Here is a 20666-nt window from a genome sequence, read left to right as displayed (position 1 = left end):
GTATAAGCCCCAGAGCCCGCACAACTCCACTTAGCCGCTGGGGAATACAAATGTGTGTCCTCCTGCTCCATACCCTTCTCTGGCTTCCCAGTACGCTCAGGAGCTAAATTGATCGCTTTTTACAGAGAACTCCATTTCCCATCGGCCTCTTCGCGCGACACCTACATTTCCCAGCATGCACGACACCTCCCACTCCACGGATTCTTCCCGGCTCCGCCCTCCTGGCCCTGCAGGCCTGGCACTTGCCTTACGTCACCGGCCTCCAAACTCTCCTCTTACCGCCAACTTCTCTAGGCCTCCGTGAGAGGGCGTGGCTTTTGCGCGATCGAGACGCCCATTGGCTGCCGTGTTGCCGGTAGGGCGTGGTTACGGGAGCCGGGCGGGCACATTTCGAACCGTGGCTGGGGCGGCGGCTGCGGCGGCGGTGGATACGGCGGCGAAAGATGAACCCGGCAGGCTTGGCGGCGGTGGGGACGCCCCGGCAGCGTAAGTGGCGTACGTGGCCGACCGAAGCATTCGAGAGGGCGGGGCGTGGCGGGGCCGCCTCGGCGGTTGGCGAGGTAGCCACAGGTCAGAGGTCACGAGGTCAGGGAGCTACGAGGTGTGCACAGCGCAGGGATGCCAGGTCGGGTAGGGGGCGCGTTGGGGTCGATTCTTCTTCTCCTTAGGAAATTCCTTTAGAAGAAAACAAGTTTGGGCAAGATATTATGTGATGTGCAGAAAAACGCGACTTCCATTCATTTGTAGTTAGCCTTCTGGCCGCTCTCCACCCTTCCGTGGCCTTGCGCGGTTGCCCACGCACCATAGGAAGGCATTTATAGTCTTATAGCCCTACGTGATCACAGAGGGCCGTGTTTACTCCTCATTTAAGATTTGAACCTGGATTTACTGTGCTGCTTTCTCGTGTCTGCGCATTTCTAAGTTCCTCTTCATCTCCAGGAGTGTCCGTGTATCTGGTTTATTCATTCAGCGTATCTTGCTTCAACTCACTTGTGCCAGGCCCTGTGCTGGTGGAATTTGAATACCCAGTGGTAGCCTACAACTTGACAACTTACAGCGCAGAATTTAGTGGAAAGACAGACACTAAACTCGGAAGTAAACTAGTCAGCAAGATAATTTGGGAAGTAATTAGAACTGTAAAGGGAGTAAATTGGAAATTGATGGGGTGGGGGGCGGGGTGGGGGGGCAGTTGAGTAGGCCTCAAGTCATGATGCCTGCATTCCTCCCTTCAACCTTTGTTAAGATATCTGGTTGGCCCTCTGGTAGGGGACCTTGGGGACACAGATGTGCCCATCAGTCCTGCTTCCTGTCTTCATGGAGCTACCAGTACAAAGCGGAAGACAGCAACAGTCTAGTGTGATGGAGCTATGTGCAGGCGTAGGGCTCAGGGCTGGGATGGGGGAAGCACAGTCAGAGAGCTTATGACTGGGATGGAGGTGTGTGTTAGCCAGATTAGGAAACTTGACCCAGCCCTGCCATGTCAGTGAAGCTTCCTGGAAGAGATACAGCTGATGAGGAATGAGAAGGGGATTTGTGATGAGAGGGAAAAGCCTGGGAGGCTTGTGCTGAGGAAACAAGTAGACAAATGAAGATAGATTTAGAAATTGTGTTAACTGCTTAAAAGAGAAAAAAGAACCACTGGATATTATGAGAAAGAGCAAGGTAGGGCTAGGGCTTCATATGGAGGATAAAGAAGGTCTCTTGAGAAGGAGTCTTTTGAGCTGAGGCCAGGAGCTCTATTGGCCAGTGTTAATTGTGGGAACGTGTTCCAGGGTGATAGCACTGTCTCTTCTAAAGCTTGAGGAGGCGAGGAGCTTGGCAGGGTCAGGGCCCGAGAGGTGGAGGCCCTTGTGGCCAGGTGGAATGAGTCCCAAGAGAGGTAACAAACCAGGTTGGTTGGCAGGGCTGAACATGCAGGGCCTCATAGGCATTTGGGTTTTATTCTCAGTGCAGTGGGCAATGATCTTAGGCAGAGGGCATGAAATACTCTCTGCTGGGCCCAAGGATGAACAGGGGAACCTGGTAGGACATTTAATTCAGATGCAAGATGACAGAATCTGAGAAAGGAGGGTAACATTGAGACATGGTGGGTGAGAACCAATGTCAGAGGTAAAGGCCCAGGGGCAGCCAGAGGGCTGTGGCAGGATATGGTGGCTAGAGACAGCCCAGGGCATCAGGTGGGTGGTTTTGAAAGCCAGGAGTGTGGTGAGATTGCCCTAGGTGAGAGAAGGGTAAGGGTGAAAAATTGGGTCACACAGTTCGGGGAGCTGGAGAGAAATCAGTGACTGAGGGACTGATCAGACCATCAGCTCCATAAAGGCATGAGCTGTTCCCTTTTGTTCACTGCTGTATCCACTTTGCCTGCCAGCAGAGCCTAACACACAGAGGGGCTCAGTCGATGTTTGTGGGACTCCGACAGGAGAGAGAAAAAGGTAGTACGGTGTCTCAGAAGCCAAGAAAGCAGATACTGAGTCAGAGGTTGGCATTTGTGGCAAGGACCTCAGTGCTGCCAAGGGCCTTGAGTCCGAGCAGAGAGGAATAACAGCCCCGGCCTGGTGGTGCAGGTACATTTAAGGGACCAGTGAGAGCAGAACCCCAACTGCCAAGGTCAGAGGTGGTGACAAAGAGGAAGGAAGGGCTTATGCCCAAGCTTTCAGGAAACCAGTCCTTTGGCCAGGAGTGGGAGAGGGAAAGAGAAGTGGTGCTCAGGGGCAAGTGGGCCAGGGCCGGCGCTATTGGCTTTGAGATCGAGGACTTCCCTGGGTCTGTTCTCAGGCTACACATAACGAAGAGGAAGAGTTGAGGGGCTGATAACTGATGGCAGGTGATGAGATGGATTGCTCTTCTATGGGCCAGGCCAGGGGCTGAGCAGTTTATGAGTGTCAGTTTGCCCCAGAGAGCGGACACCTTTCCACCAAAAAGAAAATGGAGGTGCGAAGAAAGCCGTGATGTGGCTTATTTGACCCCTCTCCCCCATCCCATTGTTATCCTACTGCCCTTTGCTCACCATGGCGCTTGGCACAGAGGAGGCGCTCAGTAAATTTGCTGTGGAGGCATCGCTTTGGGTTGGGGTGCTGGAGCCAGAGCGCTGGGTTCAGATCCTCCCTCTTCATATTCCCCATCTCTGTAGACAGCACCCCACCCACTCAGATCAGAATCTGGGAAGACAATGTGGACTCCTCCCTCTTCCTTACCCTCCCCCAGCCAAGCACACTTCCCGAAATCCTGCCCTACCTCCAGATTCATTCAGAATCAGCGACCCCCCCTACGCCGCAATGCCCATCTCATCCATCTCTCCTACCTAGACCATCTTCTCGCTTCCTTCCTCTCCTCTCCCTGTCCCGGCCTCCCCAGCCTGTTCCCCATATGAAGCAGAGGGACCTTTGGAAAACTTGAGACCCAGCTCTGCTTCATGCTATCTGTATGATTTTGGGCAAGGACCTGAACCTCTTTGGGGGCATCCCATCTGTAAAGGAGAAGGCAATGGCACCCCACTCCAGTACTCTTGCCTGAAAAATCCCATGGATGGAGGAGGCTGGTAGGCTACAGTCCATTGGGTCGCAAAGAGTCGGACACGACTGAGCGACTTCACTTTCACGCATTGGAGAAGGAAATGGCAACCCACTCCAGTGTTCTTGCCTGGAGAATCCCAGGGACGGGGGAGCCTGGTGGGGTGCCGTCTATGGGGTCACACAGAGTCAGACACGACTGAAGCGACTTAGCAGCAGCATCTATAAAATGGGATGATGGTATCACCAGCACAGAATGGGTTGTTGTGAGGATTAAATGAGTTCATCCACAGTGTTTAGAACATGGCCTGATGTGATTTCAGTGGTCATTCGGGGCTTAATTATTATAACATTTAACAGGTCGACCTCGGATGGAATCCTGTTCTGTCACTCCCTTTGCACAAGTCATTTAGCCTCTCTTTATTTATTTATCTATTTAGTTACTTGGCTAAGTCAGGTCTTAGTTGCCGCACGTGAGATCTAGTTCCCCGACCAGGGATCGAACCCAGGCCCCCCTGCATTGAGAGCACAGAATCTCAGCCACTGGACCACCAGGGAAGTCCCCATTTAGCGTCTAAGCCTGAGTTTCCACATCTGTAAAGTGGGAATGGCCATTTACTCATTCATCAGGTATTTTTTTAATCAAGCATCTACTCCAACCTTGTTCTAGAGGCTAGGGCTTCAGCCACAAACAAGACAGAGCTCTTTACCTTGGTGGGGAGACAGTGAAACAAGAGAAATTAAATAGCTAGTATGCCAGCTGGTGCTGAGTTCCATAGATACAAATTAAGTGCAGAAAAGGAATGGGGGGTGTTACCAGGGAGATGCAGCTGTAGACAGGATAGTTGGGGAAGGTCCCATGGAGCCAAGACTTCAAGGGGAAGAGAGAGTCCTGAGGGTGTCTGAAGCAAGAGCTTCAGAGGAACTGCCAGTGAAGAGGGCCTGAGATGGAAGGTGCCTGTTGTGTTCAGTGAGCAATAGGCCCCTGCGGTTGGAGCTGAATGATTAAGAGGGAACAGGAAGACAGACTGTCTGTCTAGACAGTCTGTCTTGCTGTAAAATGCTTAGTACAGGACTTTGTGCAGTCAACCCCAGTACATAGTGGCCATCACTGTCATCATCATCATCGTTATTTGGAAGGATGGATGGATGGATGGCAGAGGCCACCCAGACCTGACTGGACAACCCTAAGTTCAGTTAAGTTCAGTCGTTCAGTCGTGTCCGACTCTTTGCGACCCTATGGACTGCAGCACGTCAGGCCTCCTTTGTCCATCACGAACTCCCGGAGCTTGCTCAAACTCATGTCCATCGAGTCGGTGATGCCATCCAACCATCTCATCCTGTGTCATCCCCTTCTCCTCCTGCCTTCAATCCTTCCCAGCATCAAGTTCTTCACATCAGGTGGCCAAAGTATTGGAGTTTCAGCTTCAGCATCAGTCCTTCCAGTGAATATTCAGAACTGATTTCCATGCAGTCCAAGGGACTCTCAAGAGTCTTCTCCAATACCACAGTTGGTTAGATAACCCATCTGACGTGAAAACCAGCACCCCACTGTAGCAGGAGCCAGAGGGAGAGCTTCTGACAAATGAATGAGGCTCCCACCCTTCTTCCCCTGCAGCCTCGAAGCGGAGGGTTCCTGTGTCCCAGCCAGGCATGGCTGACCCCCACCAGCTTTTTGATGATACGAGTTCATCCCAGAGCCGGGGCTATGGGGCCCAGAGGGTGCCCGGTGGCCTGGGCTACCCTGCAGCCTCCGCCTCGCCCCAGGGGGCCTTCCTGGCTGATCCTGTGTCCAACATGGCCATGGCCTATGGGAGCAGCCTCGCTGCGCAGGGCAAGGAGCTGGTGGATAAGAACGTGAGTGGGCCGGGCTGGTGGGAGTTGGGGGGCCAGGCGGGGGCTGTGGGGCCAGGGCTTCAGGTTTGAGCTCTGCCTCCCCAGATCGACCGCTTCATCCCTGTCACCAAGCTCAAGTATTACTTCGCTGTGGACACCATGTACGTGGGCAAAAAGCTGGGCCTGCTCGTCTTTCCCTACCTACACCAGGTGAGCATGGCCCCCCAGCGCACATGATGGGCAGGGGTAAAGGAGACTGAGGAGCAGGCTAGACAGATTGGCCCTGAGAGAGGGCTTGCAGGGGGGCAGGCACCTCGCTCCAGGTCCTGCCTGCTCCCCCCACTCTCCCCACAGGACTGGGAGGTGCAGTACCAGCAGGACACGCCGGTGGCCCCCCGCTTTGACGTCAACGCTCCTGACCTCTACATTCCAGGTTTCATCCCACCCACCTCCACCCGGCGACCTCCTCCCTCCGGGCGGGCCTGTCTCGGGCAGACGTTTAGGTGCCTGGAGGCCCCGATGGTCCTTCTTCTTCTGACCAGTGTCTGTGTGTCTGCCTCCCACAGCCATGGCTTTCATCACCTACGTCTTGGTGGCTGGCCTGGCGCTGGGGACCCAGGATAGGTAAGAGAGGCCTGGGGTCAGCTGAGTGGTGTGGGGTTTGCGGCATGGGGGGGACAGTCAAGAAGGTCTCTTTGGTTCCCCTGGGTCAGAACAGTCCTATCGTGTATCCAGTTGGCCCAAGACAGAGCCCTCAGTACCCTCAGGGTTGCCTTCGCCTCTTTCTTCTTCCCCACTCATGTGCAGCCCATCACCCCACCCTGTGGCAGGTGAAATGAATCTAGCCTTCCCCTGGCCTCTCCTAACTAACTGCCCGGCCCCCACACACCCCCTGCACCCCAACTCCAACAGGAAGGTCTTGTCTGAGAGGTGGGCCTGGCCGTGCCAACCCCCCTCCGCCCCCTGCTCAGATGCTGTCCCCAGACCATGCCCCAGCTCTGGAGCCTATCACTGCCTGCCTGCAGTCTCTCTCTGCCCCTTCCCTTCACTCTGCTGAGCCACTCTGGTCCTCTTTCTGTTTCTGCCAAGGACCTGGGCTGCCTCCCCAGGGTCTTTGCACACCTGGTTCCCTTTGCTGAGGAGTGTGTTTCTCCCCACTCCTCATGTCTCCACTGTGCTGGTACTGCTTCAGGGAAGCCTCCCCACCCTCCAGCCTGGGTCAGGCCCCCACCTCTTGCTCACAGACCCCTGTTCATTACCTTCGTGGCATGGAAAACCATTGTCATTACAGCCATGAATTGTTGAGGCTGGGGATATGGCAGAGGTCTCCTTCCCCTATCAGCTCCTTACTCCTTCAAGCCTCAGCTCAAGTGCCCCTCCTCTCGGACACTCTCCCTCCCCATGGGGTCACACACATGCCCCGCCCTGTACTTACCCCCATCCCGGCCTGACCTCTCTGGGCTGTCTGTTACTCAGGATGGGATTTCCAGGACAGGGCCCACATCCATCTTGGTCCCTGCCGGGTCTCTAGCGCCCACCCCGCCCCCAGAGGCTGTCTCCCCTGCTCTGGGAAGGTCTGGGCCAGCCAGCTGGCTGACAGAGCTCGGGCGTCGCAGGTTCTCTCCCGACCTCCTGGGGCTGCAGGCGAGCTCGGCGTTGGCCTGGCTGACAGTGGAGGTGCTGGCCATCCTGCTCAGCCTCTACCTTATCACTGTCAACACAGACCTCAGCACTATCGACTTGGTGGCTTTCCTGGGCTACAAGTATGTTGGGTGAGTACCCCCTCTGCCTCCCCGCTGCCAGCCTCCAGCCCTGGGGCCTCGTCCTCAGACCAGCCTTCCCCCCCTCTCTCCCCACAGGATGATTGGTGGGGTCCTCATGGGCCTGCTCTTTGGGAAGATCGGCTACTACCTGGTGCTGGGCTGGTGCTGTGTGTCCATCTTTGTGTTCATGGTGAGCTGGGGCTCAAGGGAGGGTGGAACTCTGGGCACAGGCCTTCTGGAGAGTTGGGGGTCCCTAGGGTCATCCAAGCAAGGGATGTCAGGCGGGAGTTTAGACCCAGAGCCATACTGGTGAACTGAGGAGTCCTGGAGTGGCTGCCCTAGCCTTGGGGTCCAGAGAGCTTCCCAGAAGAGAGGGGGGTCTGGGGGGTTGCTGAAGGGAGAGGAGGAGCCAGCCAGTGGACTGTCACTCCACTTTTCTTGTATGGTGGGCTTTCCTTCCAGAATTTCCTTTAGGATGAAAAGAGTATAGTGTCCTTGAAATAGCTTCTCTGAGAGTCCTTTCAGCTGGTATAGAAGGGCTGGTTAGGAGCCCTGGGATACACCAGGCCTGGCTTTAACCCCAGGCCTCGCTGGCTCCTGGGCAGCTCACTTCCTCTCTTTAAACATGTTTCCCATTTTCTGAAAAGGTTGTTGTTGTTTAGTTGCTAAGTCATGTCTGACTCTTTGTGACCCCGTGGGTTGTATAGCCCACCACATTCTTCTGTCCAAGGGATTTCCCAGGCAAGAATACTTAAATGGGTTGCCATTTCCTCCTCCAGGAGATCTTCCTGACTCAGGGATTGAACCTGTCTCCTGCTTGGCAGGCAGATTCTTTACCACTGAGCCACCAGGGAAACCCTTTGTAAAATGGGGTGATAATAATTCCACTTCAGGGTGCTGAGAGAATCAGTGTGAGCAAGTGTTAGGTGGTTCAGTTGTTCAGTCATGTCTGACTCTTTGTGACCCCATGAATGGCAGCACTCCAGACTTCCCTGTCCTTCACTGTCTCCCAGAGTTCGCTTAAACTCATGCCCATTGAGTCACTGATGCCATCCAAGCATCTCATCCTCTTTCGCCCCCTTCTCCTGGGCGACAGGAGACTGAGCCAGACTTGCCTGTGAGTGTTTGGGAGTCTCCAGCGGAGGCGTGGGTCAACAGTGGCCTGCTGCAGGGTCCTGATAGTAGCAGTCCCGGGAGGCGTGTGGCACGCTGGCATAAGTCCTTTTCGAGGAGATCACCCTTACCCTTACCATAGAGCCTATAACCTACCGTAAAGACTGCAGACTCTAGGACTGGGCCACTGCAGGCCAAACTACAGGGAGGGAGCACAGCCCCACCCATCAGCAGAAAACTGGATTTAATAATTTACTGAGCATGGCCCTGCCCACCAGAGCTAGACTCCTGTTTTCCCCACATCCAGTCCCTCCCATCAGGAAACTTGCACAAGCCTCTTATCTTCATCCATCAGAGGGCAGACAGAATGAAAACCACAATCACAGAAAACTAACCAAAATGATCACATGGATCACAGCCTTGTGTAACTCAATGAAACTATGAGCCATGCCGTGTAAGGCCAGCCGAGAGACAGGTCATGGTGGCGGGTTCTGACAAACTGTGGTCCACTGGAGACGGAAATGGCAAACCACTTCAGCATTCTTGCCATGAGAACCCCATGAACGTATGAAAAGTGTGAGGAGCAGAGAGCAAAAGCTAGTGACTGGTGGGCCAGATCTGCCCCACAGATAAACTTCAATTTACATGTCATTATTTACAACTTTCAGTTCAGTCGCTCAGTCGTGTCCAACTTTAGGGGCGGTTTAAACAAAACAGTTGGGGAGAAAAAATGGCATTTCTGGCTTGTGTTAAAAAGTCGTCAAGTACAGCACAAGCTGATGGTGGCCAAAGGGCCAAGTCTGGCCATCCCCTTGGGCCCGGCGTTCATACTGAAGTTGCCCACTTCACCAACTTAAGGCTCTGGCTTGGCAGTTGAGTTTGGAACCCTCACGTTTTCTCCTAAGGCCTGGGAGGACAAGGAGGTCCTCCCTGTGTGTTAGGAGATCTAAGAGAAACCCGAGGCTCCCCAGGAGCAGACTTGAGCCCAGCCACTCTGTGAAGGAAGGGGTGGGGAACCTGCAGTCCCGAAGGAGGCCGGGCTCAAGAGCGATCTCCCTCCCCGGTCCAGATACGGACACTGCGGCTGAAGATCCTGGCGGAGGCAGCGGCCGAGGGCATCCCGGTGCGTGGGGCGCGGAACCAGCTGCGCATGTACTTGACCATGGCTGTGGCGGCGGCGCAGCCCCTGCTCATGTACTGGCTCACCTTCCACCTGGTGCGGTGAGAGCGGCCCCGCGACGCCTCCCGCCGCTGCTGCTTCCGGCGGCCGCCGCCCCCTCACCCCCACCGGCGATGCCGCCACAGCTCATCTCCCGGCCACCTGCCGGCCACTGGGGGCGCCCCGCAGCCCGAGCCCCTCCCACCCTCCCCGCCCTCGCCGAGGTGCTGAGATCTCCAGCTGCACAGGCCGCCCCCCAGCAGGGCGGCCACCGTTCCAGAAACAATAAACCGTGACGGACACGGCGTAGCCGGCTTCTCCTTGGCGCGCGATGTCCAGCAGGGGGCAGGCCCGGCCCGGGGACCGCTTGCGGCGCCTCGCAACCAGAAGGCGACCAGGAGGCCGAGCAAAGGTTTAATAAGCCCCGCCCAGACCCATCAGTGGGAAGCCTTCTTCTTCCCTTCCTCCTTCTTCTTCTTCTCCTTTTTCACCTTGGGCTTCTTGACCTTGCCTGAGGCGCTCTTGTGCGGCTCCGAGCTGGGCTGTGGGGCCGGGAGCGGTGGGGGTAGGAGGGGAGAGAGGGTTCCGCCTGTGAGTCCTCGGCCCGCGGTCGGGGCTGAGACTCCGCCCTCACTTGGGGCGCCGGGCACCCGCTACAGAGGGGGAAGCCTCTTACCTTCGCCTCATTTTCCGAATCGCTGGAGCTGCTGCTGGAATCGGAGGCGCTCCCTTGGCCGTGGCCATGGCCGTGGTGATGCTAGTTGGGAGGCACACCAGTGAGGCGAGGGGACCCCTTTCCCAGCTCCCATTACCCCCAAGTCGGAGGCCCCAGACCAAGCAGGGTCCTGGGGTCAACAAGCAATTCCCAGGAATGAGGTGACTTACCTTTAGGTGATCAGCTGACCCGCCCTGAACTTTGGGGGGGCTGTGCTTGGGGTCTCCCACCTTGCCTGCCCCTTGGGGCTTCTTGGAGGTGGACTCCACGGCTGCAGGGAAAAGAGACATTGGATGGGTTGGCGCAGGCGCAGAAAATGCCCCCCTTGGAGGCAGACCCTTGGGCTTGATTCTGGCCCTCAAGCTCCCTACTCCACAGCAGCGCACCTGCCGACAGGTCGAACTCCATGGTAGTGAGAGGTGTGTATGCAGGGCCAGAGCGCTGGAGCAGGGCTGCGAGGGTAGGGGGCGGGCCTTGGGGAGGGGCAGTGGGCCTGCCAGGAAGTTCTGAGGAGCCCCACCCGACCTCTGTTCAAAGTCCTTAACCCTGACTCATTGCCCCTCCCCGGCACCGCCCAACTGGTCCTCTGGGAAACGGGGAAGGCGTACGGTTAACTGCTATGCTCCCCGACACCTCACCCACCCTGTGTTGTTCAGTCGTGTCCGATTCTGCGACCCCATGGACTGCAGCAAGCCAGGGTTCTCTGTCCTTCACCTTCTCCTGTAGCTTATTCAAACTCATATCCGTCGAGTCAGTATTGCCATCCAACCATCTCGTCGTCCTCTGTCGTCCCCTTCTCCTGCCTTCAATCTTTCCTAGCATCAGGGTCTTTTCCAGTGAGTCGACTCTTGGCATCAGGTGGCCAAAGTATTGGAGCTTCAGCTTCAGTTTCAGTCCTTCCAGTGAATATTCAGGACTGATTTCCTTTGGGATTGACTGGTTTGATCTCCTTTCAGTCCAAGGGACTTGGGGTTGGGAGAGGCGTCTAGGCCAGTGAGGATTTCTGGGGAGGGGACTACTAGCAGTGTTGAAAAGTGAAGTGAAGTCACTCAGTCCTGTCTGACTTTTTGTGACCCCATGGGGTGTAGCCTACCACACTCCTCTACCCATGGGATTTTCCAGGCAAGAGTACTGGAGTGGGTTCCCATTTCCTTCTCCAGAGAATCTTCCCTACCCAGGGATCAAATCCTGTCTTGTAGGCAGACCCTTTACTGTCTGAGCCACCAGGGAAATCCACCTAGCTTCCACTAAAGGGTCGGATGCTTGCACTTGAAGAAATGAGAGAAAGGGTGCCTCTGCATGCTCTCTGTACCATGATAATACTGACACTCCTTGTGTACTTTCGTGCCTGGCGCTGTTCCAAGGGCTTCTTGTACATTAACTCACTGTAACATTGCCTCTGGCCTGGTGAGCAGAGTCTGAAAGGAAGAAAAGCATGAACCTGGGAACCAGTCTCATGATTTGAAGTCCATCTTTATTACCTAGTAGTGCTTCCCAGGTGGCTCAGTGGTAAAGACTCTGTCTGCCATTGCAGGAGATGCAGGTTTAATCCCTGGGTCGGGAAGATCCCCTGGAGTAAAAAATGACAGCCCACTCCAGTATTCTTGCCTGGGAAATCCCATGGACAGAGGAGCCTGGCTGGCTACAGTCCATGGGGTTGCAAAAGAGTTAGACACCACTTATCAACTAAACAACAACAGAATGATCTGGGGAAGTTACTTCCCCTCTCTGTGCCTCATCTGTAAATGATAACTACCATATGGCGTTGATGTAAGAATCAAACGGATTAGTTTCCTACAACCATGCCTGCACACAAGTTACTAGCAGTACTTTGAGTGTTTGGTTTTTAAGTAAAAGGTAGGTATGGTGGCTCTCCCTATTACAGATGAGAAAACTGAGGGACCAGTTAAGATGATGGGGGACAGGACTTCCCTGGTGGTCCAGTAGTTAAGAATACGCCTACCAATACAAGGGACATGGATTCAATCCCTGGTCAGGGAACTAAGATCCTACATGCTGCACGGCAACTAAGTCCATGTGCCGCAAATAGAGAAAGTCCCTGTGCCACAGTGAAGACCCAGCACAGCCAAAAAAAGAAGAAAAAAAAAGATGGTGAGGAGCAGAAACAGTAATGAACAGATTAGAACTAAGATTCAAACCCAGGCAGTGTAGCGCACGTCCAAGTGTAGCCCTTTGGCCTCACCCTGGGGGAGGGAGCACTTAGTAGAAGGGACAGTCACTGGAGCCCAGCCTTCCCTCCCCACACTGCGTGGGGCCCAGATTAGGCTCAGGGAGGAGTTGGGGGCCTGAGTCATCTGTTCCAATTGCTGTGAGGCTAAGTGTCCTTGAGAGTCCCTGTCCAGCCCAGCCCTTCCCCGCCGCCGACCTGGCTGCTGGACCCGCAGAAGTGGTAGTCAGGGCTGGTCCTTAGGCCTGAGATAATGACAAACGCCCTTATCAGCCTTGTGCACTCAGGCCTCTGTCCAAAGTCCATTCCTTAGAGGAGCCTGCCCTAACTGCCAGCTCCACGGAGCCTCGCCACTTGGTCCCCTTTCCCCTGGCTCAATGACCAGCATAGACAGCCCTTGCTTCCCACTCTCTGAGATTATCTTTATTCTGATTCCCTCAGCACATGATAAATTTTATAATAAAATCTATTGAGTATCTACTGTGTGTCCAGCACAGTTCAAGTGCTGGGGGCACAGAAGTGAATAAAACCAGCAAAAATCCCAGCCCTATGGAACTGACATTCTAGTGGGGGTAACATGGCAAAATGTAGAGTATGTTAGAAAAAGCTGGAAATGAAACTGTCCAACAACTGGTGACTAGACATACGCAATGTGATAGATCCATTCATACAATGGAATATTATTCAGCAATAAAAAGGAAGGAACTCCTGGTATTTATGTAGCAACAGCTACATAAACCTCAAAAACATTATGCTGGGTGAAAGAAGCCAGACACCAGAGACTACATGTCATATGACACCATTCATATGAGTATTCAGAAAAGACAATTACAGAGCTAGAAAGTCGATTAGTGGTTGCTGGGAGCTGAGTGTGGGAACGGTGATTAGCTCTAAATTGGCCCTGAAGGATCTTACTTGGTGAAGGTGATGAAAATGTTCTAAAACAGATCTATGGTGATAGTTGCACCACTTGGTAAAATTACTAAAAATCCTTGGATGTTTGAAATGGGTTTTACGTAACCGATAACAGCTTTATTTTTTTTCCAAGTAATATGTATTAGGAGAAATACAGTAAGAAAGGGAATTAGGTAATAACTACATAGTATGTTTGGGAGGCACTGGATTTCAGATAGAGTTACCAGGAAAGCCACACTGAAGTATTTTTTGTTAAGGTCTGAAGGTCAGAAAATAAGCCACACAAGCACATGGAAGCGAACGGCCAGTGCAAAGGCCCTGAGGCAGGAATGTGTCTGTGAGCCTGAAGAGCTGGAGGGAAAGAGGTGGGAGATGAGGGCAGACCAGGGCAGGGGGGCTGTGTGGGGGAAATGTCTTGTAAATCAAAGATCTTTGGTCTTTGAGTGAGAAGAGGAGGTGAATGGAGATTGTGGCTTTGCCGACAACCACATGCAGGATATGAGAGGCAGTGTCTGTCTCTCCTGGCAGAAAAGAAATTTCAGGAGGGTGGGGGTTTCATTGCTTTGCTCAGTGCCAAATGGTATGACTCAGAGTCAGTGCTCCCTATCATTTGGTCAATTAGGCGACCTGCTGCTGGGCAGTGTGGTGTCCACAGGTTCAAGCAAGCCTAGAATGGCTGTGAGCTCGGTGAATCTTCGCTCTACCCCTTACTGCTCTGTGGACCATTTGGTCAGTCACTGGCCCTCATTGTTCTCCTCTGTCGAATGGAGTTTACCTCACAAGGCGAATGGTTTTGCATGGAGCCTGTCTGGGACAAGGTAAATAGATATTTGATAAATGTTAGTGGCTCCTTTGGGTGCTTTTTTTTTTTTTTGGCTACACTGGGTCTTTGTTGCTTTCTCTAGTTGTGGTGAGTGGGGGCTACTCTTGGTTGAGGTTGCTCGGGCTTCTTGTGACGGTGGCTTCTCTTGTTGCAGACCACAGGCTTTGTGGAGTTGCTCCTTGTCTTGTGGAATCTTCTGGGACCAGGGATCAAACCTCCATCCCCTGCATTATCAGGCCGATTCCTAACCACTGCACCACGAAGGAAGTCGTAATGTTAGTTTCAACTGTGATCCATACGCAGTCTGATTATTCCTCATGAAACTGATAATACAATCCTCATGGTAAAGGAACTGTAGGACACTGGGCTAGTAGGGAGTGGGGCAGCAGTGTGAGACCTTCCAGACCCAAGATGAGGTAAGCTCTTCACTACTGTGCTAAATAAAATGGGGTGAGCGGGTCCCGGGAGACCTTGGCCTGGGCCTCCAGACCCCCACCTGTTTGCTTCATTATAATACATTTAGGATGTGGCAGCTTTCTCAGGAACTTTAAAGACAGAAGCTTGACGAGAGAGCTTCACTTTTCTCTCCGGCAAGAGCCTGAGCTGGTGGGAGTCCAGAGCAGGTGATGGGAGGCTCTGTGAGGTCATCCAGGAACGAGGTTCCCTGTCTGGGTGTTCTGCATCCCTCCAGGATGCCGCCCCACTAGGGAGGCTGGTACCCACCATCTGCTTCTCAGGAAGGGAAGGGCAGTGGAGGGCACACGGCTTCCTTTTTTCTTTTCTGAATTTGGTTAATCTCAAATGGCCATTCACACATACGTTAAACACATTGTAACTTTTTCTTTGGCTGTGTCACTTGGCACATAGCATTAGTTCCCTGAACAGGGATTGCAACCTGCACCCCCTGCGGTGGAAGCACAGAGTCTTAACCACTGGATTGCCAGGGACGTCTCACCACTTCTTTTTAAAGACCCGATGACCTGGAGGCATCACACACCCTTTCAGTCTGAATTTATTCACCTGGTCACATTCAACTGCAAGAGAGGGAAATCAGAGTTCCAAGCGGGGCAGCCACATCCCCACTAAAATCTGGGGACTTTTATTACTGAAAGGAAGAAAGAGAAATGGGATAAGGAGCCCATCTATCAATATTCCTGTCGGTGGCAGTGAGAGACCCTTAATCGTCTACTCTGGAGGGATTACAGATGGGAGATGAGATTTAAGCTAGGAAGGTGTATGTAAAGGCTTGGATGAAACACACAGGTGTGGGCTTGTGAGACAAGGCCACGTCCATCTGCTCTTTGGAAGGAGAGTTCCCTGTCATTCACTTCTCATCTTCCATGGCTAACAGAAGCAGAGATGGTAGCTTATGCCTGTCCTCCCCAGGCCCTGCCTGCTCCTGGCATCCTATGGTACTGCTCTCCCCTGCTTGTTTCCTCATTGTTTTCACCTAAAATGACTTGGTCCTAAGAGTATTAGCAATGCCTTCTCCTTTGTAGGACACAGTTCCCAGCTGGCCTGCGATCTCCATGTCATTCACAGCTAGATCAGCTCACCCTTTCGCCAACATTTCACCAGCAAACATGCTTCAAAGGGTCACTCGAACCCTCAAGTTTACTTAGTCACTGTAGTTAAGGAAGAGATTTCTGGATGCCAACTTTAGCAGTACAGGACTGAGGAGATTGCTGGGATAGTCCTCCCTGGGGGTCTTGTGCTTCTGCAGGTCTGTGGATGGACACACCTAACTGGAAGAGCAACTGCTGGAGGCCTGGTTTTGTCTCCTTCCTGAAGTTTACACGGCCAAAGCGCCCCAGTCCTATAAACATCATAATCCCCATCCTGGAATGTTTTCTTTGAACCTAACCACATCCCGGGAGATGGATGACCTTATGCACACAGTATGCAGGGTCTCAGTTTTTCCCACAAGACAGAAATGCTCCCCTGGATGTTCTAGAATACTGGTAATCAGCAAATTGCAACAGATCATCCTCTGGGAGGTTCCAAGGGGCTGACGGCCCAGCTGGAGAAACCCAAGCTTGGTCTACACCCAGCTGACTGTTGTGTCTGGGGTTTGACTTTATTCTATTTACAAGTTATTAATAAATTAGCCTTGCGGGCTTTCCCAGGCGGCTCAGTGGTAAACAATCTGTCTGCCAATGCAGGAGACTTGGGTTTGATCCCTGGGTCAGGAAGATACCCTGGACATGGAAATGGCAACCCACTCCACTATCCTGGCCTGGAGAATCCCATGGGCAGAGGAGCCTGGTGGGCTACAGTCCATGGGGTCGCAAAAGAGTTGGACGTGACTAAGCGACAATAAATTAGCCTTTTAACTGTTTCCAAAATGCTGGCAGAAGCCTTTGGACTCTTGGGTCAGAGACAGAAAGCTTTACTACAGCAGCAGCATAAGCATCAAGCTGTGTATTGCCCTCCCTTGCCCCAAGGGGGCAAAGCACGGGTCCAGATGGAGTCTGCACATGTGGTGACTGGTTGCATTACAAGAGAGGGCCGCTGAGCATGGAGCACCCGCCACTGTACAGCAGGCAGTAGGCAAGCCTGCTCTTTTTCCTCGACGGAGCCACTGCCTCGCCTCATCCCTCAAGGTGCTCTCACCGCAAATCCACCTGAGAAAGGCCCAGGTAAGCAGCTGTCAGGGTTGTCTGTTGACACACTCATCAAGATTTGTAGAAGCAGATCTCCATGGAGGATCGTCTGTCCCAACAATGCATCTCACTTGGCTTCTTGTGAATTTTCACGCGAATATGCTGTTCTGTCAGCTGTTCTGATTAACCAGACTGAAAGTTGCTCAGTCATGTCCGACTCTTTGCAACCCCATGGACTGTAGCCTGCCAGGGTTGTCTGTCCTTGGGAATCCTCCAGGCCAGAATACTGGAGTGGGTAGTGGTTCCCTTTTCCAGGGGATTTTCCCAACCCAGGGATCGAACCCAAGTCTCCTGCATTGCAAGCAGATTCTTTGCCGGCTGAGCCACCAGGGAAGCCCAACTAGACTGAGGCTGGGGCTAAATTCTGTTTGTCTCATAAGGCACTTAATTACTGTCAGCAGGACCCCAAGCAGCAGTGACTCCTGTTCTGTGGCCAACCTGCCATCCAGCATCCCAGCCTCATCCAGCTGTGCCTGAGCAGGACACAGCCAGCAAGGTCATAATCAAAGGTTAGCCTCTCGTCCATTAGGAACCACACGAGGGAGTTCAGACTGACCTGCTGATCTTTGGTGTCACTGCCAATAATTACACAGCCCCAGGGCAGCCCTCATGCCCCACGGAGAGGCATTGTGACTCATTCTTCCCCACAGGCAAACACGCGCAGGGCTGGGCACAGAGCACTCCAGTTCACCACTGGTTTGGTTAAGTCACGTGGGAAGTGCCATGAGAAGCCTAAGCCTCAACTGCCATACATGGCATAGCCAAGGGCCGCTTGGGCGTCAGAAGTGTGTACTTTTGTTATCAGCTAGATTAGAACAGGGCTGAGCAGGTCCATGTTTGTAAAGGTCTACGGGTGGGACTCACATTCAGGCGGTGACCGGATCAGGCATAGAACATTTCAGGACTGGCCGGGTCTATGGGCCACACTGCCGGCTGCAGGGCTCAGGTGGACCAGGTGGTGGGTTGGCAGGCTGAGGCGCAGGGTCTAGAGAGAGTGCTGATGGCACCCCTCCCGCTCCCCACCCCCACTTCCTGGGGTCTAAGGTATTCCCTCAGCAGGGGTTCCCAGGTGGCTCAGATGGTAAAGAATCCGCCTGCCAATGCAAGAGACTCAGGTTTGATCCCTGGGTGGGGAAGATCCCCTGGAGAAGGAAATGGCAACCCACTCCAGTATTCTTGCCTGGAGAATCCCATGGACAGAGGAGCCTGGCTAGTTGCAGTCCATGGGGTTGAAAAGAATCAGACATGACTGAAGCAACTTAGCACGCACACCAGGTGCTAGGGTGTTATACTCCCTTCAAAGACAAAGAATCAGCGTGACTCCTGTCCCACTGGGTACAGCTTTATCTCTTCTGTCATCTACTCACACCCAGACCTTTGTTTAGAAAGGTCAGACGTGAATGGAACGAACATTTTTACAAATTTACAGAGACCACTTGGGCCCCAGTAGGGAGACATGGCAGGCAGGACACTCAGTGACCAAGCAGCCATTGTCCCCGTGACTTGGGACTAGTTGTCCAAGAAGGAATCTTGGGGACTAAACCAGCATTAATTCCTGAGGCTCCCTTTGATCAGCTGCCACCTGGAGGTTGCACATGGGCTTGCTGTTCAGGGGAAGATGCGTCATACACAGGGCTGATGAGGGCAGAATTCCAAATTTTTCTAAATAGTCTACATAACTCCCAACCCTTTAAACCTGATTTTTACCCAGGAGATGGTTGAGAGAAAAAACCCTTTCTGATGACAACCACATTCAGTGACCAAACTGCCTTACTTAAGTGTATGGACCAAGAAGAAGTAGTGGAGAGATCTTTGTTGATTTTTTTAGAAATCCACTCCACCTCTGAATGATACCAGCAGTCTGTCTGATGATAACAAAGGCCATGAAATGTCTGTTGAGCACCTTGGCTACTCGCCTACTGTTAGGCAGTTTTTACAACAAAAAGAGGACCAATGTTAGCCTGTAAATGGTCTATAAAGTGGAAAACATGGCAGTTTAGTTTCAGCGGCCACAGTGGTGTGGCAGGAGGCAGCCAACCAGATTGGAACAGTGGTACCATAACATGGAAAAGTACAGAAGGGAGACAACCCTGGCAGACCAAGAGGACCCAAAGGCCCCCTGCCAGGAGCAAGTGGGGCCACAGGGCCTCCCAAACCACGAGACAGGACAGGACAAATCTGGGCAGAAGTGAGTCACAGAGATAATGTCTGCATAAGAAACACATAAAGACACGGCCTTGATGGTGTCAGGAGAATTCACCATGATCTCCTCCTACTGCAGATTTAAAACTGATTCCCAATAGTTTCTTTTAAAATCCAACCCGCTACTTTTTTCCCTTCATATGACTGAGATATGAAGGAGAGGCAACTCTTGTCCAAGTAGGTGGAGAAAGGCCTTCTGCTGGGCCAGAGGCGTCAGTGGGTCTGAGGCTCCTGCAGTTGACAGGACACGAGTGGACCTGAGGGTTGCCCGTGGGGTGGTAGGGGGCGTGTAGGGGAGAAACACCAAGTCAGGAGCAACGAGGACACAGGTAGGTGGGCAGAGGTGGCCACCACTTTCCATGGGTGACCTGACATCTGTGATGCAGCTTTCCCATCCACCCATCTAACAGGTGAGGAAACCGGAGGTTCAAAGGAGTTAAGTGACCTGCCTGCTTGAGGGCAGTGGGTGGAGGGTCTCTTCCCAATGCCTCGGCCCTCTTTCCCTGGACCACAGGCTCTTCTGGAGGCACTGAGGGGTCCTAACTTGTCTGGGACGCGACAAGTAGGTTTCCCCTGCTCACAAACTCTTTGAGTCAACTGCAGTGAGGGCCTGGAGTGCCAGGTTGCCTGGAAGGTTTGGCAGGGAGAATACCAGAATCCAGGAGCAACATCTACCATGGTCCAGAAAGGCTAGGAGTGGATGAAGTATTTACCCAATTGCTTTGGCAACAGATTTCTAAGCCCTAACAGACACAAGTCTTTCCCTCAGTGTGCAGGCATCCTTCCAAGATACTGTGTTTGGTTCCAGACTATCACAATAAAGCCAGTCGCATGAAATTTTTGACTTCCCCAGTGCATTTAACAGTTTTGTTTACATTAGTCTATTAAGTGTACAACTGCACTAGGTCTAAAATAAACAATGTATTTATATTAATTTAAATGTACTTAAATGCGAACCCCTTTATCTAACAAGGCTGCCGCGTCTTCAGAGTACAATAAAAGGTCTGCCTGTTATAGTATGTATAGAGGGTAGCCTTTGGCCTGAAGGGATTTCTAGGAAGGGTCAAGGAAACGAGGGCTTATTGTTTCTTTGTTCCAAGGAGAGGCCACACCAAGACCTGGAACTGTTGTGTCAGGTAGCATGGGCCCCCAGCCAGGCCCAGCACCTCTACCTACTCCCAGGCTGGAGACCAGCCTTCTGAGTCACTGAGGCAGGTGGAGGCCCCAGTCTACCTGCCTGACCCCATGGGTTGCCCAGATGCTGCCCCCATGTTTAGGACTATGTGTTTAGGAGAAGGGTGAGGAGAAAGGGGACTTTGAGAGCTTTGAGAGGAAGGGAGTACCCTCAAGCAGGCAGCAGAATTGGGACTAAGCCTGGAGGCAGAGTTCAGCCTGGTGGTGCCCTGTCCCCATTTCTATGCAGGGAGGGAGGCCTGGGGATGACTGCAGACATGCAGCAAAGATGAAGATCATGGATGCCAAAATGAGTCATTAAAAAAAAAAAATCAGCACGGTATGACCAGAATTTTTAAAAAGTGAAATGGAGTAAGAAAATAGCAGAGCTAAAAAGAAAAAAAGAAAACATCAGAGCTTACCACAGGTGTAAGGCCAAGTGTTGTTTGGCGAAACTTTATGAGCACTCAGTTGTAATGTACGGTGTATTTCCTTCAAAAAGATCTGAAAGATGTTGTTTTGTTACAGTCTGTTCCTCGATGGGGACATCTCATGTCCTGTGGATACTTTGGTAGAGTCTATATTAACAGTCCCATAAAAAAAAGCA

The 20666-nt window shown here is 52.7% G+C and overlaps 2 protein-coding genes across 3 annotated transcripts; one reads left to right on the top strand and one right to left on the bottom strand.

The window, feature by feature from the left end:
- The first annotated feature begins 212 nt into the window (after positions 1 to 212).
- YIF1B (Yip1 interacting factor homolog B, membrane trafficking protein) lies at positions 213 to 9685 on the top strand. 2 transcript variants are annotated; one of them, XM_069550609.1, is made up of 8 exons: positions 213 to 486; positions 5128 to 5366; positions 5451 to 5555; positions 5700 to 5778; positions 5912 to 5969; positions 6962 to 7117; positions 7205 to 7298; positions 9291 to 9685. In XM_069550609.1, exons 1-8 carry the CDS (start codon positions 444 to 446, stop codon positions 9444 to 9446), a joined length of 930 nt encoding a protein of 309 aa, XP_069406710.1. In that variant the 5' UTR covers positions 213 to 443; the 3' UTR covers positions 9447 to 9685. The 2 variants fall into 2 exon arrangements, with proteins under 2 accessions (XP_069406710.1, XP_069406709.1); XM_069550608.1 differs by having other exon boundaries at positions 222 to 495.
- A 96-nt stretch (positions 9686 to 9781) lies between these two features.
- C14H19orf33 (chromosome 14 C19orf33 homolog) lies at positions 9782 to 10592 on the bottom strand. The gene is made up of 4 exons (XM_069550692.1): positions 10482 to 10592; positions 10266 to 10366; positions 10057 to 10137; positions 9782 to 9922 (listed from the first exon to the last, which is right to left on the bottom strand). Exons 1-4 carry the CDS (start codon positions 10501 to 10503, stop codon positions 9818 to 9820), a joined length of 309 nt encoding a protein of 102 aa, XP_069406793.1. The 5' UTR covers positions 10504 to 10592; the 3' UTR covers positions 9782 to 9817.
- Positions 10593 to 20666: the final 10074 nt, after the last annotated feature.

Source organism: Ovis canadensis, chromosome 14 (assembly GCF_042477335.2).
Source record: "Ovis canadensis isolate MfBH-ARS-UI-01 breed Bighorn chromosome 14, ARS-UI_OviCan_v2, whole genome shotgun sequence".
NCBI classification, from domain to species: domain Eukaryota; kingdom Metazoa; phylum Chordata; class Mammalia; order Artiodactyla; family Bovidae; genus Ovis; species Ovis canadensis.
The sequence above is the reverse complement of the archived record's forward strand: the minus strand, read 5'-3'. Positions and strand labels throughout refer to the sequence as shown.

Bases quoted from the DNA above. Each gene is read 5' to 3' on its own strand.
- YIF1B (XM_069550608.1), top strand. From the start codon at position 444: ATGAACCCGGCAGGCTTGGCGGCGGTGGGGACGCCCCGGCAGCGTAAG. The intron at 496-5,127 runs GTACGTGGCCGA...CTTCCCCTGCAG, and splicing joins GCCCCGGCAGCGTAAGTGGC to CCTCGAAGCGGAGGGTTCCT. The intron at 5,556-5,699 runs GTGAGCATGGCC...CTCTCCCCACAG, and splicing joins TCTTTCCCTACCTACACCAG to GACTGGGAGGTGCAGTACCA.
- C14H19orf33 (XM_069550692.1), bottom strand. From the start codon at position 10,503: ATGGAGTTCGACCTGTCGGCAG. The intron at 10,367-10,481 runs GTGCGCTGCTGT...TTTTCCCTGCAG, and splicing joins GGAGTTCGACCTGTCGGCAG to CCGTGGAGTCCACCTCCAAG. The intron at 10,138-10,265 runs GTAAGTCACCTC...CCTCCCAACTAG, and splicing joins GGTCAGCTGATCACCTAAAG to CATCACCACGGCCATGGCCA.